Below are 13,446 nucleotides of genomic sequence, written 5' to 3'. Positions count from 1 at the left end.
GCCATTTCATACCCTTTTTGGTCAGTTTCTAACTTATACAAAATCATAGACTTATCATAAGTGACTTAACTAATCAATCAGCTACATTACGTACTCATTTTGCTTTTAAAAACAGACCTTAATGAACACTTTGAACCATATTTTGAACCAGTTTACAGCCTTACAATCAGAACAAGATATAAAACTGTATATAAAACAGTAACCATCAACTTGTATGAATAAGTAAATGAAAGGTAATTTCAAAAGGATGAATGATTACCTTTTTAGGGGGCAACCTAAAGGCCAAATGGGAGAATAGAATCCAAGATCAACACTAGAATAGGAGCCTCAAAAACTTTTCGGAGGAGGGAAAACTTGTCTCCTTTTTAAAGCATTCCCTTTATAGTATATTTTTCTAATGTGTATATATATATATATATATATATATATATATATATATATACCAAACTCATAGAACGGTAGTAAATTTTTCAATAAGAAAAGTTCAAAGGACAAAGCAGGAAATTAATGTTGTTTTCAAATAAATTTTTAACAATCCTACTCGGTACTTCCTCACTCCTATATTTCCTCTTATCATATAGTTATATTTCTAATTTTCTGTCAATCTCCCAAAATTTTAGGTTTTTTAATCTGGACTTTGTCCAGTCATGAATCTTGTCATACTGTTCATTTTTTTCTCTTAACCTTTGTTCTTAATAACAATCTTCTTTAACCACACCCCGGTAGCCACAACCAACATCGTCCTTTATCTTTTGGACATTACAGCGGCCTATTTAAAACTTAGGAATTTACAGGTTAATCCATCGAGGTTATTAAGATGTTAAGAGAATAACCATATACTAAGAATAACAATTTCATGATGACAAGGAAGTAATTACTTAAACATAATATTCATACAATCACAAAATAATTTACATAATAGGGAGATTAATACAAAATAGTAAATAAACTTACATGGTTTGAAGAAGGAGAGAGGTTTCTTTCGGGGAACCCCAAAACTACACACTAGGGGGTAGGTATTACAAACTTAATACTATTTTATAATATCATATTACAAAGGTTTTTGGTGACAAGGGATGGAGCATTTGATGAAAGAGAGAATATGGAAGTTTTCTAGAGAGGTTTGGTGCTCTTGTTGGTGATGTCTTTTCTTCTTCACTCTATTTACTTTTAAAAGGATTTCAAAATGCTTAAGAATCTTTTGAGTTCAGTTCACCGGGTGCTCTTTGGGCCCCATTGTCACGTGAACTTTTCAAAAGAAAACTTTATTTGCTTGTCCGTTTGCCGTCCAATGAACACTTTGAGCTACTTTTAATATTTTTTTTCGAACCAATTGCTTTTGTTCAACGAATCTCTCGATTTTTTGTCTTATCATAACTATTCGCTCCACTACTTTTGTCTGATTATTTTTTCTACACATATATAAAACTTTTTTTTTATGTGTCTAAATTATGTAGTGCAATAGAATCAAAACTCATTCCCGAATCGTCATCGTTTGGGTCCTGTGAATCTTGAAATGCCTTTGTTATTTACAATCTCCTGAATGAACATCCTTGGATATAATTCTTGACTAGGATTCTTAATTATATGCTTGTCTTGTTCTGCTTTTGTTTGGAATTTTTTTCCAAAGTCTCTTTGACTATACTTTCTATGTTGTCATTTTTTTTCTTTTTTGCAAGTATGCTTTTCTTTGAAGAAGTGGCTCCTTGCGTTAGTGTCTTTGGTAGTCTTCGTCTTGTTTGGAGAGATGAACATCCCTCATCTTCACTTTTTGGCAAAGTGAGAAGGATTTGATGAGTCTTTATCCAAGATCAACACTAGAATCCTGAGATCTATTTTCATTCAATGCACACCCATCTCATCCATTTTTGTCTAAGATGGAGAACTGGAAAACTTAGCGCTTGTAGTCTTTGTTCTAACGGTCTTGCTTGTTCCAAAGCTTGGATGAGTGTATCTTTCCTTTCTCGGTCATAATAGAGTATATATATATATATATATTTTGTCCGAGAGCTAGAGAAATATAGTAGTTTGGACCCAACAATCCTCTAGCATAGTCTAATGCCTGTCATTAAAGCCTTTAAAAAGAGGTTTTCTTATATCTATAAAACTTCTATCCAGGTCTGGAAAATACCATTAGTTCTACCATGGATTACAACATAAAATTTAAATTTCTTATCTAGATTTTTGTCTGTAAAATACTGACAAAGTGCATTTAGAGTGGCTACAAAATGACTAGAGTCTTTTTTGTTATGTGATATCCACAAATTGTCTACTAAACATGTCTGTTGTTTGTCTATTACATATTACGAATACCTTAAAAAGTTAAATTAGATGGCGGAAAAAATACTAAATTATTGATTCCAAAATGTATTCTTTCTAAAATGCGGATGTAGGTCTAAAATGAAGGTTACCTAGTACAAAGTGTCTTGGGTTGAGGCTATGCCTTTTCCTTGTCTTCTTTGTCCGAGAACTTGATGGTCTCATGTCTTCAAATAGAAAATCGTTAGATGTGATTTTTAATCTACTTAATTGGATTATCTTTTCCTTTTATATGTTTGAATGTTAAATTATAAATTGAAATAGTATCCATAAAGTTTAACCATCTTCGTCTACTGCTACTTTTTATTATTAATCTTTTGATAGAATTTGACTATAGCTTCACCTTACTAATATTTACAGTTTATTTAGTATATATAGTTTAAAACTATTTAAGCCATATATTACGGCCTAAAATTTCGGCTAAAATTTCCTATACTACTCATATTTCCTTTTTCTCGGTACTTACCACTTTGATAAGCACATATCTTTTCTTCACTTTTATTGCTATATTTATTTGGTTTTGCCTTTATCTCGCTCCCCGTCCTTGAGCTTCCATTGTTAAATACAAAAATTTAAGTCCGGAATATTTTTTATTTTTTTCTTTAATTTTTTATACTGATCTAATATCTTCTCTATTAAAGTGTTTTTGACCATTTGATCCCGTTTTCGAATATAATGGTTCCGCAAGTCTTTTATAAAACTTCTAGCATAATTTACTATTCCTAAGAATTTTTATAATTCTTTAACATTATCTAATTTATCTGGCATTTGTAAGGCCTTTTTAGCTATATGAGGTTGCAATTTTATTTTGCCATCTCCTAGCACTACTCTTAAAAAGTTTATATGGTTTTTACGTAACTCCATTTTTTTCTTGCTAATTATTATTCCATTTTCTACAAATAATCTAAATACTGTCTGTAGGTGTTCTAAATGTTCTTTCATGTCTTTACTAAATACTATATATATATATATATATATATATATATATATATATATATATATATATATATATATATATATATATATATATATATATTTCTAGCCAAAAGAAAGAAGTCGTCCCCCAAAACAAGAACAACAAACTTATTTATAGGCTGAAATCCCAGGCTAGGGGTTCCAATGGACAAAAAGGAATATTCTCCAACCGGAATTCCCCCCAAAAATTCAAAAATCTTCAGTAACAAACAAAAATTTCACCAGATTGTACAAAAATGGTACTGTCCTCCCCCAAAATGTACACACCTCAGCAAAAATACGTAATCCAGCCAAAAACGTACAAATACACCACATTATCCCTAAATTAGGCATAAATACAGGGATAGTACACACAGTCATACAATAAGACAAAATTCAACCAACAACAAATTCAAACGGTAGTAAATAGTATGTAAACAGATAAAATCCCCAAACTCGTACTGATTTTTTCACAACATCCCTTTGGAAATTACCTTGAGTCCTTTTGTTCTTAGTGTGTGATGCACAAGATGGCAAAGAACTCTTGGTTTGCCCATGGCAATCGGGATTAAAACAACATATAAACCAAAATAAAACCTGGCACGAGATAGAACACGATTGGAGGAACAAAACCCCCTTAAAATCTCATGCAAAGTGCCATGAAAAGGGGTTGCGATTGATCGCCAAATACTAAGGTTAAGCCGCCAAGGATCGTCGGAGAAGACGAAGAGAACGAGGGTGGGGAACTGAAGTTTTTCATTTAAAACTTCAGTCCCCAGCCCTTATATACCCCCACCCCAAAAGTTATTAAAATAGTTTAAAGTAGCCCCTTTAGTTCAAAACGTAATTTAAAAAGACCCCTTGTACACAAGTTAAATAAAAACACACAATTTTCGTGAAACCACGTATTTATATAAAACTAACACGTAAGTTTATATTTTATAAAAATAAAGTCCATAATACATCATTTTAAAATATGAGCTTCGATACGAACCCAATATTGACATAGTTCCGAGCAATATTTAAAAAAATGGAAAAATGCGGTCAAGAGTACCGTAATTCATACGTTGTTTAAATTAACCATTTTCCCGAGCTAGACGGAACGGGATGCACATCTTCTTTTCAAATCACATTTTCAAGAGCAAATAACTCGTAATTTCTTGTAATTGTTAATTTTATAAAAAATAATAATTAAACGTCAATTTTGCAATTTTTTGGGATTTTTAAATTTTTAAAAATTTTAAGGGCATCCTTACTCCGTCTTGGACTCGAAAATATGAAATTTTTTTTTTTAAAATATACATTTTACGCGGTGAAAATTAGGTGTCAACAATTGCCCCTTCGAAGTTCAAGGATGGCAAGGCCATCCTTGAGCTACGAATTTGACAAACCTAATTTTCACCGAATAAAAGATATTACATCCTTCTTTTTTGCAAAATTTCAAAAGTATGGCCGGACCCCGATTTCTGGGCTTCCTACATATCTCAGGCTACGTGAGAATTCAGGCCGTTTGTAGTTCTGACTCTATGAGGACTATGAAAAATAAGAGTTTTCTTTAAGCTATCTCGGGATGTCCCAAGATAACTATAGGAATATGGCCGAGCCTCGAAACTTGAGTAGCCTACATATCCCTGGCTTTGGGAATCAGGCCAATTGTAGTTCGACTCGATAGCACGAAAAGGAATATCCCTTTATGTGGGAACCCCTTTGGATATTTCCGGTTGAAAATCCGAACCGGAGGCGGTTTTGAGGAGGTCTTATTGGTGTTGATATTTGGATTTCCCTATTCTCTGGTGTAGAAAGCTTGACTCTCGTACACGGTTTTTGACCGGTTGCCCAAGAAAAGTTCCACGTATGCTCCGCATGTGTTGAATCTAGCTTTTGCTTCCCATCTTTGGTAGCTTCTGGCTTGTTCCCAAATGCTGAGTCCTGCGTGTTAGTCTTTTCAAAAAATTTGATTTTAACGTAGTCATACTTGTGAGGCATTTGCCATTTTGTTGTCATTGTCATTTCGTCATCCTTTACTTTACATTCGTCTTTTGTTGATGTTTATCCGTCTTCTTCCTTTCTCTTATAAGTGTGTGCTTTTGTGTATATTTTCTGAAAACAATCTACTCTGGATAATAATCACGATACTTCGATCGATTTTTTTTCGTCGTCGTCAGATGTTTCCATCATTCAAATGATAACTTCTGTTGGGATCTGGGTCGGGCTATACCGCATTTTTGCGAACCTACACACCCCAGTCCGGTTGTCATTTTCGTAACTCGATATGTCAATCATGAAACCCATGTTTTCTCGTGTGGGGCATTTTTGTTTCTTACGACGTCCACTACCCTCAAAAATTTGGCGTCACATCATGATTGCATATCGCGATGACTGTCCAAATCTGGTGTCGCTCATCCCGTTATCCGCATACGGTGACCGCGGTATACCAGTTGGTCTAACATCACCTATAGTCAAAAATACCTAAATGTAGACTGCTTATCAGAGTGCGGGATCATATTCCTTTCATGATGACCGCTAACCCTTGTGTCCAGAATTACAACATTTAGTCAGAATTTTCAAGTTAACTACGGCACATTCAAAGGCGGAGCCTTTTCTCATGACTACCACTATCCCTGAATCATGATTTCGTTAACTTGAAATAGACTACAATAGCGACCGCAAATCTTGACGTAGGAATCACATTCGTATTTCAACGATTGCGGACATCAAGCTCGGAATTACGCTACCTATTTTTGGCTATATATATGGACGGCGACTCAGCCCCTTCGGCACGTAGTCTCTTAATCCATATCGTCATTTTGAGGAATGAAGCTTACCTCGGTGGCAAGACTTACACCTTCCTTTTTTGACTCCGGGGAAGAATACCCGCCCGTCGACAGGATTTACATCTTCCAAAAGGACTAGACTCGATTGTGAGTAATGGCATTCAATCCCGCTATCAACGCGTCATTTTAAATTTTTGAATTTTTGGACGTCCACTCAGCCAATGTATCAAGGCAAGCCATGCGACGTCTAGGCCGAGGTCTCAATACCTTGATACAGAAACTGCTTTTTTTTTTAGTGGAAACCCGGCTTTCGATACCGTGATTATATCTCCCAGTAGTCTTTTAAAGTTTTTCTTTTGTAAAAATCATTGTGCTCTACAAAATGGACAAACTTGTCAGTGTAATGGAAACTTCACTTGGGACGGACTTCGTTACCCTTTTGCGCACTCTTTGTGCTGCCATCCTTGGAACCTTTCTTCGCTTTGCTTGTCATTACTACCCTATTTAAAACATTCTAGCAAACGTGTTAATGTAAAACATCCATGCTTGCTTGTTCCTGCATCCACAGAAAATTTTATCAGTTTCCTATATGGTCGACCGCTTTTCCTGCATATAGACTTCTTCCGTTCATATCTCGGCAAGAAAGGATGCTCATTTTTCTTAAAATCTTTTGTTCTTCCTTTAGGAAAGTTTTTGTGCGATGATTTTCTTTTGAAGATATATGCATATATGTTTTGAAAATAATATTTTATATACGCCCTTTTAATGTCATGACATTAGTTACTCAAGCAAGGTCTCCCGTCTCTTCTTCTTCTTCTTGATCTCGACTCGTGAAAATTTTCGAATCCTTTTCGAAAATTTTGCCCCAGTTTGTATACGTCTTTATACCAACTCGAGTTTCGCTATGTCGAAGGAATTTTTGAGACCCTCTCAAAAATTTTGCCCCAGTGTAAGTGTGTACTTGTCATTTCTTGATTTCACCGCGCTTGAGGAATTTTTTAGATCTTTCTCAAAAATTCTACCCAGTTTCCTTGTGGGGTTACCTTTATCTTTCTCTTGCTGAATCATTTCTGAAGTTTCCTAAGGTTTATTGGGAATTTTGTTTGGGATGACCGAGCTCGGGAGAGCGCCTACGTATCCCGTTTCGGGAATCAGGTCGAAACGTAGTTCAGGGTAAACATATTGGAATTTTCTTTGGGAGAGACCGAACTCAAATGAGCGCCTACGTATCCCAAGTGGGAATCAGGTCATAACGTAGTTCAAAATACATAATTTTGGATTTTTTGGGTTAAAGCGACCGAGCTTGGAAAAGCGCCTACGTATCCCCTTATAAGTACAGGGAATCAGGTCCTTGCGTAGTTCGTACATAATTTTGGATTTGGTTTTCTAAAAGAAATGCAAAATTACACATAAAGGGAATGCAACTAAAGAACACCTAAACTATGGAAACTCTGAATCCTCGCAGTCATCTTCTTCTTCACACGTAGTATCTTTTGATGGCATCTGAATTTATCGCTTTTGGCCACTCTTGACCATCCATTTCAGCAAGCACTACGGCTCCTCCTGATAGCACTTTTCATACCATATAGGGCCCTTGCCAGTTTGGTGCGAACTTCCCTTTGTATTCTTCTTGATTAGGGAATATTCGTTTGAGTACCAATTGCCCAATTTGAAACACCCTAGTTCTCACACGCTTGTTGAAAGCACGTGCCATTCTCTGCTGGTACAGTTGACCATGGCAAACAATGATCATCCTCTTTTCATCTATCAGAGCCAGCTGCTCATACCTTTTACGGATCCACTCCGCATCGTCCAACTCAGCTTCTTGTATTATCCGAAGTGAAGGGATTTCTACTTCGGCTGGTATTACTGCTTCGGTGCCATATACCAATAGGTATGGAGTGGCTCCAGTCGAAGTTCTGGCCGTAGTGCGGTATCCCAGCAATGCATAAGGCAATTGTTCATGCCAATCTTTGTAGTTATCAATCATCTTTCGGAGGATTTTCTTGATGTTTTTGTTGGCGGCTTCTACAGCCCCATTCATTTGCGGACGATATGCGGTTGAATTCCGGTGGGTAATCCGAAACTGCGCACACATGTCTCTCATCAAATGGCTATTCAGGTTAGCCCCATTGTCTATTATGATTGATTCTGGGATGCCAAATCGGCATATGATGTTGTTGCGCACAAAGTCCGTGACCACTTTCTTTGTCACTGATGAATAAGATGCTGCTTCTACCCACTTGGTGAAGTAGTCTATGGCAACCAAGATGAAACGATGTTTGTTTGACGCAGCTGGCTCAATTGGTCCTATGACATCCATGCCCCAAGCGGCGAATGGCCAAGGTGATGTCATAGCATTTAGTTCTATTGGAGGGACTTTTATCAAGTCTCCATGAATCTGACACTTGTGGCACTTTTGGACAAATTTGCTGCAGTCATTTTCCATGGTCGTACAAGAATAACCTGTTCTCAAAATTTTCTTTGCTAGCACGAACCCATTCATGTGAGGCCCGCAGGTTCCAGCATGCACTTCTTCAATCAATTTTGTGGCTTCAGAAGAATCAACACACCTAAGCAATCCCAAATCTGGAGTTCTTTTGTAAAGGACATTCTTGTTAAGGAAAAAGCCATTTGCCAATTTCCTGATAGTCCTCTTCTGATTCAAGGTGATTCCTTCGGGATATTCTCCTTTCTCCAAGAATATTTTAATGTCAACATACCAAGGCTTTCCATCAGTCTCAGCTTCTACAAAAGCACAGTGGGCTGGCTGATCTTTAATTTCGATTTTGACAGGATCAATGTATCTACTGTCGGGATGCTGGATCATGGATGCTATTGTTGCCAATGCATCGGTGAATTCATTTTGAGTTCTTGGTATATGTTTGAACTTGACTTCTTGGAAACGATCTGCCAATCTTTGCACAAGTCCGACGTATGGTATGATCTTTTCATTTTTGGTGGCCCACTCTCCTCGAACTTGGTGGATTAGCAAATCCGAGTCGCCAATTACCTGAAGATCTTTCACATCCATGTCGAGAGCTAAACGTAGACCCAAGACACAGGCTTCATATTCAGCCATGTTGTTAGTGCAATTGAAACTTAACTTGGCCGCCACTGGATAATATTGGCCTGAGTCTGAAACCAAGACGGCTCCGATCCCTGATCCTTTAAAATTGACTGCTCCATCAAAGTATACTTTCCATCCTGACTCGTCTTCACTTTCCTCACCTTCAATTGTCATTATTTCTTCATCTGGGAAGTAAGTCCATAAAGGTACTGGATTGTCATCTACCGGGCTTCCTGCCAATAGGTCTGCCAATGCCTGCCCTTTGACTGCCTTTTGTGCAACGTACTGGATGTCGAACTCACTTAAAAGCATTTGCCATTTGGCCAGTTTCCCTATGGGCATGGGTTGGCGAAAGATGTACCTTAGTGGATCCATTCTTGAAATCAGATGAGTCGTGTAGGCAGCCATATAATGTCTCAACTTCTGAGATACCCAAGTTAGGGCGCAACACGTCTTTTCCACCAAGGAGTATCTGGATTCGCAAGGTGTGAACTTTTTACTGATGTAATAGATGGCTCTCTCTTTCTTGCCTGTCTCGTCATTTTGTGCTAACATGCATCCGAAAGCATTTTCTGACACCGACATGTATAGCAGCAAAGGACTTCCCGGCCTTGGCGGGACCAAAACAGGTGGATTTGACAGGTATCTTTTGATTGTGTCAAAGGCTTTCTGACAGTCTTCCGTCCATTTGGTTGGAGCATCTTTCTTGAGAAGCTTGAGGATTGGTTCTATGATCACTGTGGACTGGGCGATGAAGCGTCCGATGTAATTCAATCTTCCTAAGAAGCTCATGACCTCTTTCTTTGTTCTAGGAGGTGGTAGCTCTTGGATTGCTTTGATCTTGGTGGGGTCCAACTCGATACCCCGACGACTGACTATGAATCCTAGTAACTTTCCAGCAGGCACTCCAAATGCACATTTTGTAGGATTCAACTTCAAATCGTACTTGCGGAGTCTATCAAAGAATTTTCGCAAATGTTCGAGGTGGTCCTCACCTATTCGGGATTTGATGACGACGTCATCCACATACACCTCAATTTCTTTGTGCATCATATCATGAAAGACGGCGGTCATTGCCCTCATGTAAGTGGCGCCGGCATTCTTGAGTCCGAAAGGCATTACCCGATAATGATACACTCCCCACGGTGTGATGAATGCCATTTTTTTAGCATCTTCTTCATCCATCAATATCTGATGATAGCCGGCGTAGCAATCCACAAAAGATTGCACCTCATGCTTGGCGCAGTTATCAATGAGTATGTGAATATTTGGGAGCGAAAAATTATCCTTTGGGCTAGCGCGGTTGAGATCACGGTAGTCCACACAAATCCTTATTTTCCCATCTTTCTTTGGTACCGAAACTATGTTTGCTAACCATGTCGGGTATGGTGTCACCTCAACGACCCCCGACTGAATCTGTTTTTCTACTTCTTCTTTAATTCGAATGCTGACATCGGGCTTAGGCTGCCTGATTTTCTGTTTTACCGGGGCGAACCCTTCGAGGATTGGCAACCTATGGGCAACAATATTCGTACTCAAACCTGGCATATCGGCGTATGACCAAGCAAAAACATCTTCATACTCTTTCAGTAGGCTCCGATACCCTTCTTTCTCAACTTCTATCAAGTGCACACTTATTCTAGTCTCCCTTACCAACTCCTCACTTCCTAGGTTAACTGCTTCTGTTTCCTCAAGGTTCGGCGTGGGTCTGTTCTCATATTCTTCTTCGACATCTATTAACCCTTCTGGTTCAGTTATCTCTTCCTCTTGATCGTCATTTTGTTCATCGTCATTTTTACTTGTTTCGTAACATGTCATGACATTATTCGTGGCCTCTATTATTATAAAACAAAATAACACGGTTATTAATTATGTAAAAGCAATCTTAATCATGTATTTATATATAGTTAAATATATATTATATATATATATATATATATATATATATAGGTGAAGTAAAACGATTTTGTTTTATTGCAAACTTTGAGGCGTTTTCATTGAAATTTTAAAAGCAGTACAAACGATGGTCCTGACTCGGAATGGAACATCGAGCCATTTCCGTTATTTAAACAACATGTAAAAATAAGAAAACATGAAAAGGCGATAAGCCGGGCCTCAAAGCCGACTTTCGCCGTTTTTTCTGAAAATGAGCATTCTTTCTACCGCAGAGTGAACAACGGGGTAGAAGTCCATCCACATATTGTCTCTCCTGGTTCAGCAGGGCGAATCTCTGATGCTTCAAAGCATTCTTCAATGATGGATGCGCATTCTCCTTCCCAAAGCAGCGTCCTCAAACCTTTTTTTGGATCTTCACCGTTGTGGCTCAATGGGCATGGAGTGAAGGATTGGTAGAGATGAGGGAATGGTTTTCTCATTTCAACGGGACCTCTTGGTCCATACCCTGCTTCCTCTTCTTCTGCTTGACATGGCTTGTATCCAACCCCAAATCGGTATTTCCCGTGTTTGATACTTACTGGTTCTCTGATTCCTTGTAAGTTCTTTCCCAGACCTTTCCTGGGTTCAAACCCATTCCTCATCATAGCTGTAGCGACCATCTTGTAGATCAGTGGCATAGGGATATCTTCATCATCTCCCCTACAACCTATCATGGCTAGCTCAACAGTGTGAAAATCAGCGCCCGCTAATGATCTCTCTATGACTGGCACAGAGTTATCTGGATAATTATGGACACTTCCTTTGCCGTGAATCATGACTTCCTGATCATCCCATATGAATTTGAGAGATTGATGTAACGAAGATGCTACAGCTCCAGCGGCGTGCAGCCAAGGTCGGCCCAACAACAGGTTATAGCTTGTTTTGATGTCCATGATAACAAACTCCACTACGAACTCCGCAAGGCCCATTTGTATGTGTAAATCTATTTCTCCAATCGGGTCGCTGGTTGCACCATCATAAGCTTTTACGTTGGTCCGACTCTGGCGGATTTTACCAATATCGTATCCAAGCTGCTTCAGAGTCGTCACAGGGCATACATTCAGCCCAGCTCCCCCATCAATCAGTACTTGTGGAATAATTTTGTCACGGCATTTGACTGTTATGTGCAAGGCTTTATTGTGGGACTTCCCCTCCCTTGGTAATTCATCGTCAGAAAATGACAACCTATGAGCTCGCACAACATACCCCACAATTTCGGCCAATGTTTCGCTCGTGGTGCCGGCAGGTACTTGGACTTCATCCAAGGCTTTCATCAAGGCTAAACGATGTTGGGATGAACTGAGTAGTAGTGACATTACTAATATCCTAGCAGGAGTTTTATGCAAGTGCTCAACAATTGAATAATCCTTGACCGGCATTTGCCTCTAGAAATTCTCAGCTTCACCCTCAGTTATTGGTTTCTTCTGAGGGTTTTCGCGACGAGGCGCTTCGGGCACAGGTTCTTCTGGGGCATAACACCTTCCTGACCTGGTCATACCCTGAACCACAACAGCTATTTCTTTATCTTTGTTGATCATCATTTGGTGCGGTGGTTTGATCACAAAGGACTCATTCTCAATTGATCCTGATGTTCTAAGTATGAACGGCTCGTTGTGAACTCGAGCAACTGTTGAGGAGTACTTGAGCACGAAAGGTTCTCTTTTGGCTATGGCAGATATCTCAGATCCCTTTGTCAAAGGGTCTACCACTTCTTCTCGCTCTTGTAGTGACAATGAGGCGACAATGCTTTCTAATCCTTCAACATCTGGATGAATTATAGCTGGGCTCTCTTCCCACTCATCACCTCTCTCTATCATGTGAATTTGGTTCCTCCATGCTTTGGGAGCGGATTTGTGTCCACATTTGGAGGTGTTGGCTCTAAGATGAGCTCACGATTGTCAATCATGTCCTGTAATTTGTGTCTCAGGTTTATGCAATATTCAGTGGCATGGCCAGCTTGGTTAGAATGATAGGCGCAAGTGAGATCTGGCCTGTACCATCGATCAGTGGGGTTAGCAGGTTTAGGTGGGACGGCACTTACTCGCCCAGCATCCCTTAGCTTGGCAAATAGACTTGTCCTCGATTCCGGCAGAGGGGTGAATGCTCTCATAGGTTTCCTTTGGGGCACCTCATAGTTTGCCGGTGGAGGCTGGTTCTGGAAAGTTTGGTTTTGTGGAGCTTGGTTATTAGGTGCTGGCATTCGATAATTTGGTCGTGGAGTTCGGTTGTTTGGTGCTGGTATTTGATAGTTTGGTTGTGGGGCTTGGTAGCCGGGTTGTGCGTAGCACACAGTCATTGGGCTATATTGGGGTGAGGTGATTGTGTAGTTGGTTGGTGGAGGTGATTGGTAGTTATCTGGATTTTTGTGGATTATCTCTTTTCCTTGACTTTTTG

General features: G+C 39.0%; 1 protein-coding gene across 1 annotated transcript; it reads right to left on the bottom strand.

The window, feature by feature from the left end:
• Positions 1–7,623: 7,623 nt before the first annotated feature.
• On the bottom strand, positions 7,624–10,935 carry LOC132042428 (uncharacterized). Its single transcript, XM_059432972.1, has one exon. It carries the CDS (start codon positions 10,933–10,935, stop codon positions 7,624–7,626), a length of 3,312 nt encoding a protein of 1,103 aa, XP_059288955.1.
• Between the last annotated feature and the right edge of the window lie 2,511 nt (positions 10,936–13,446).

Source organism: Lycium ferocissimum, unplaced genomic scaffold, assembly GCF_029784015.1.
Source record: "Lycium ferocissimum isolate CSIRO_LF1 unplaced genomic scaffold, AGI_CSIRO_Lferr_CH_V1 ctg1532, whole genome shotgun sequence".
NCBI lineage: Eukaryota > Viridiplantae > Streptophyta > Magnoliopsida > Solanales > Solanaceae > Lycium > Lycium ferocissimum.
Note: the sequence above shows the minus strand (reverse complement) of the source record. Positions and strands in the feature narration are given on the sequence as shown.

Bases quoted from the DNA above. Each gene is read 5' to 3' on its own strand.
- LOC132042428 (XM_059432972.1), bottom strand. From the start codon at position 10,935: ATGACATGTTACGAAACAAGTAAAAATGACGATGAACAAAATGACGAT.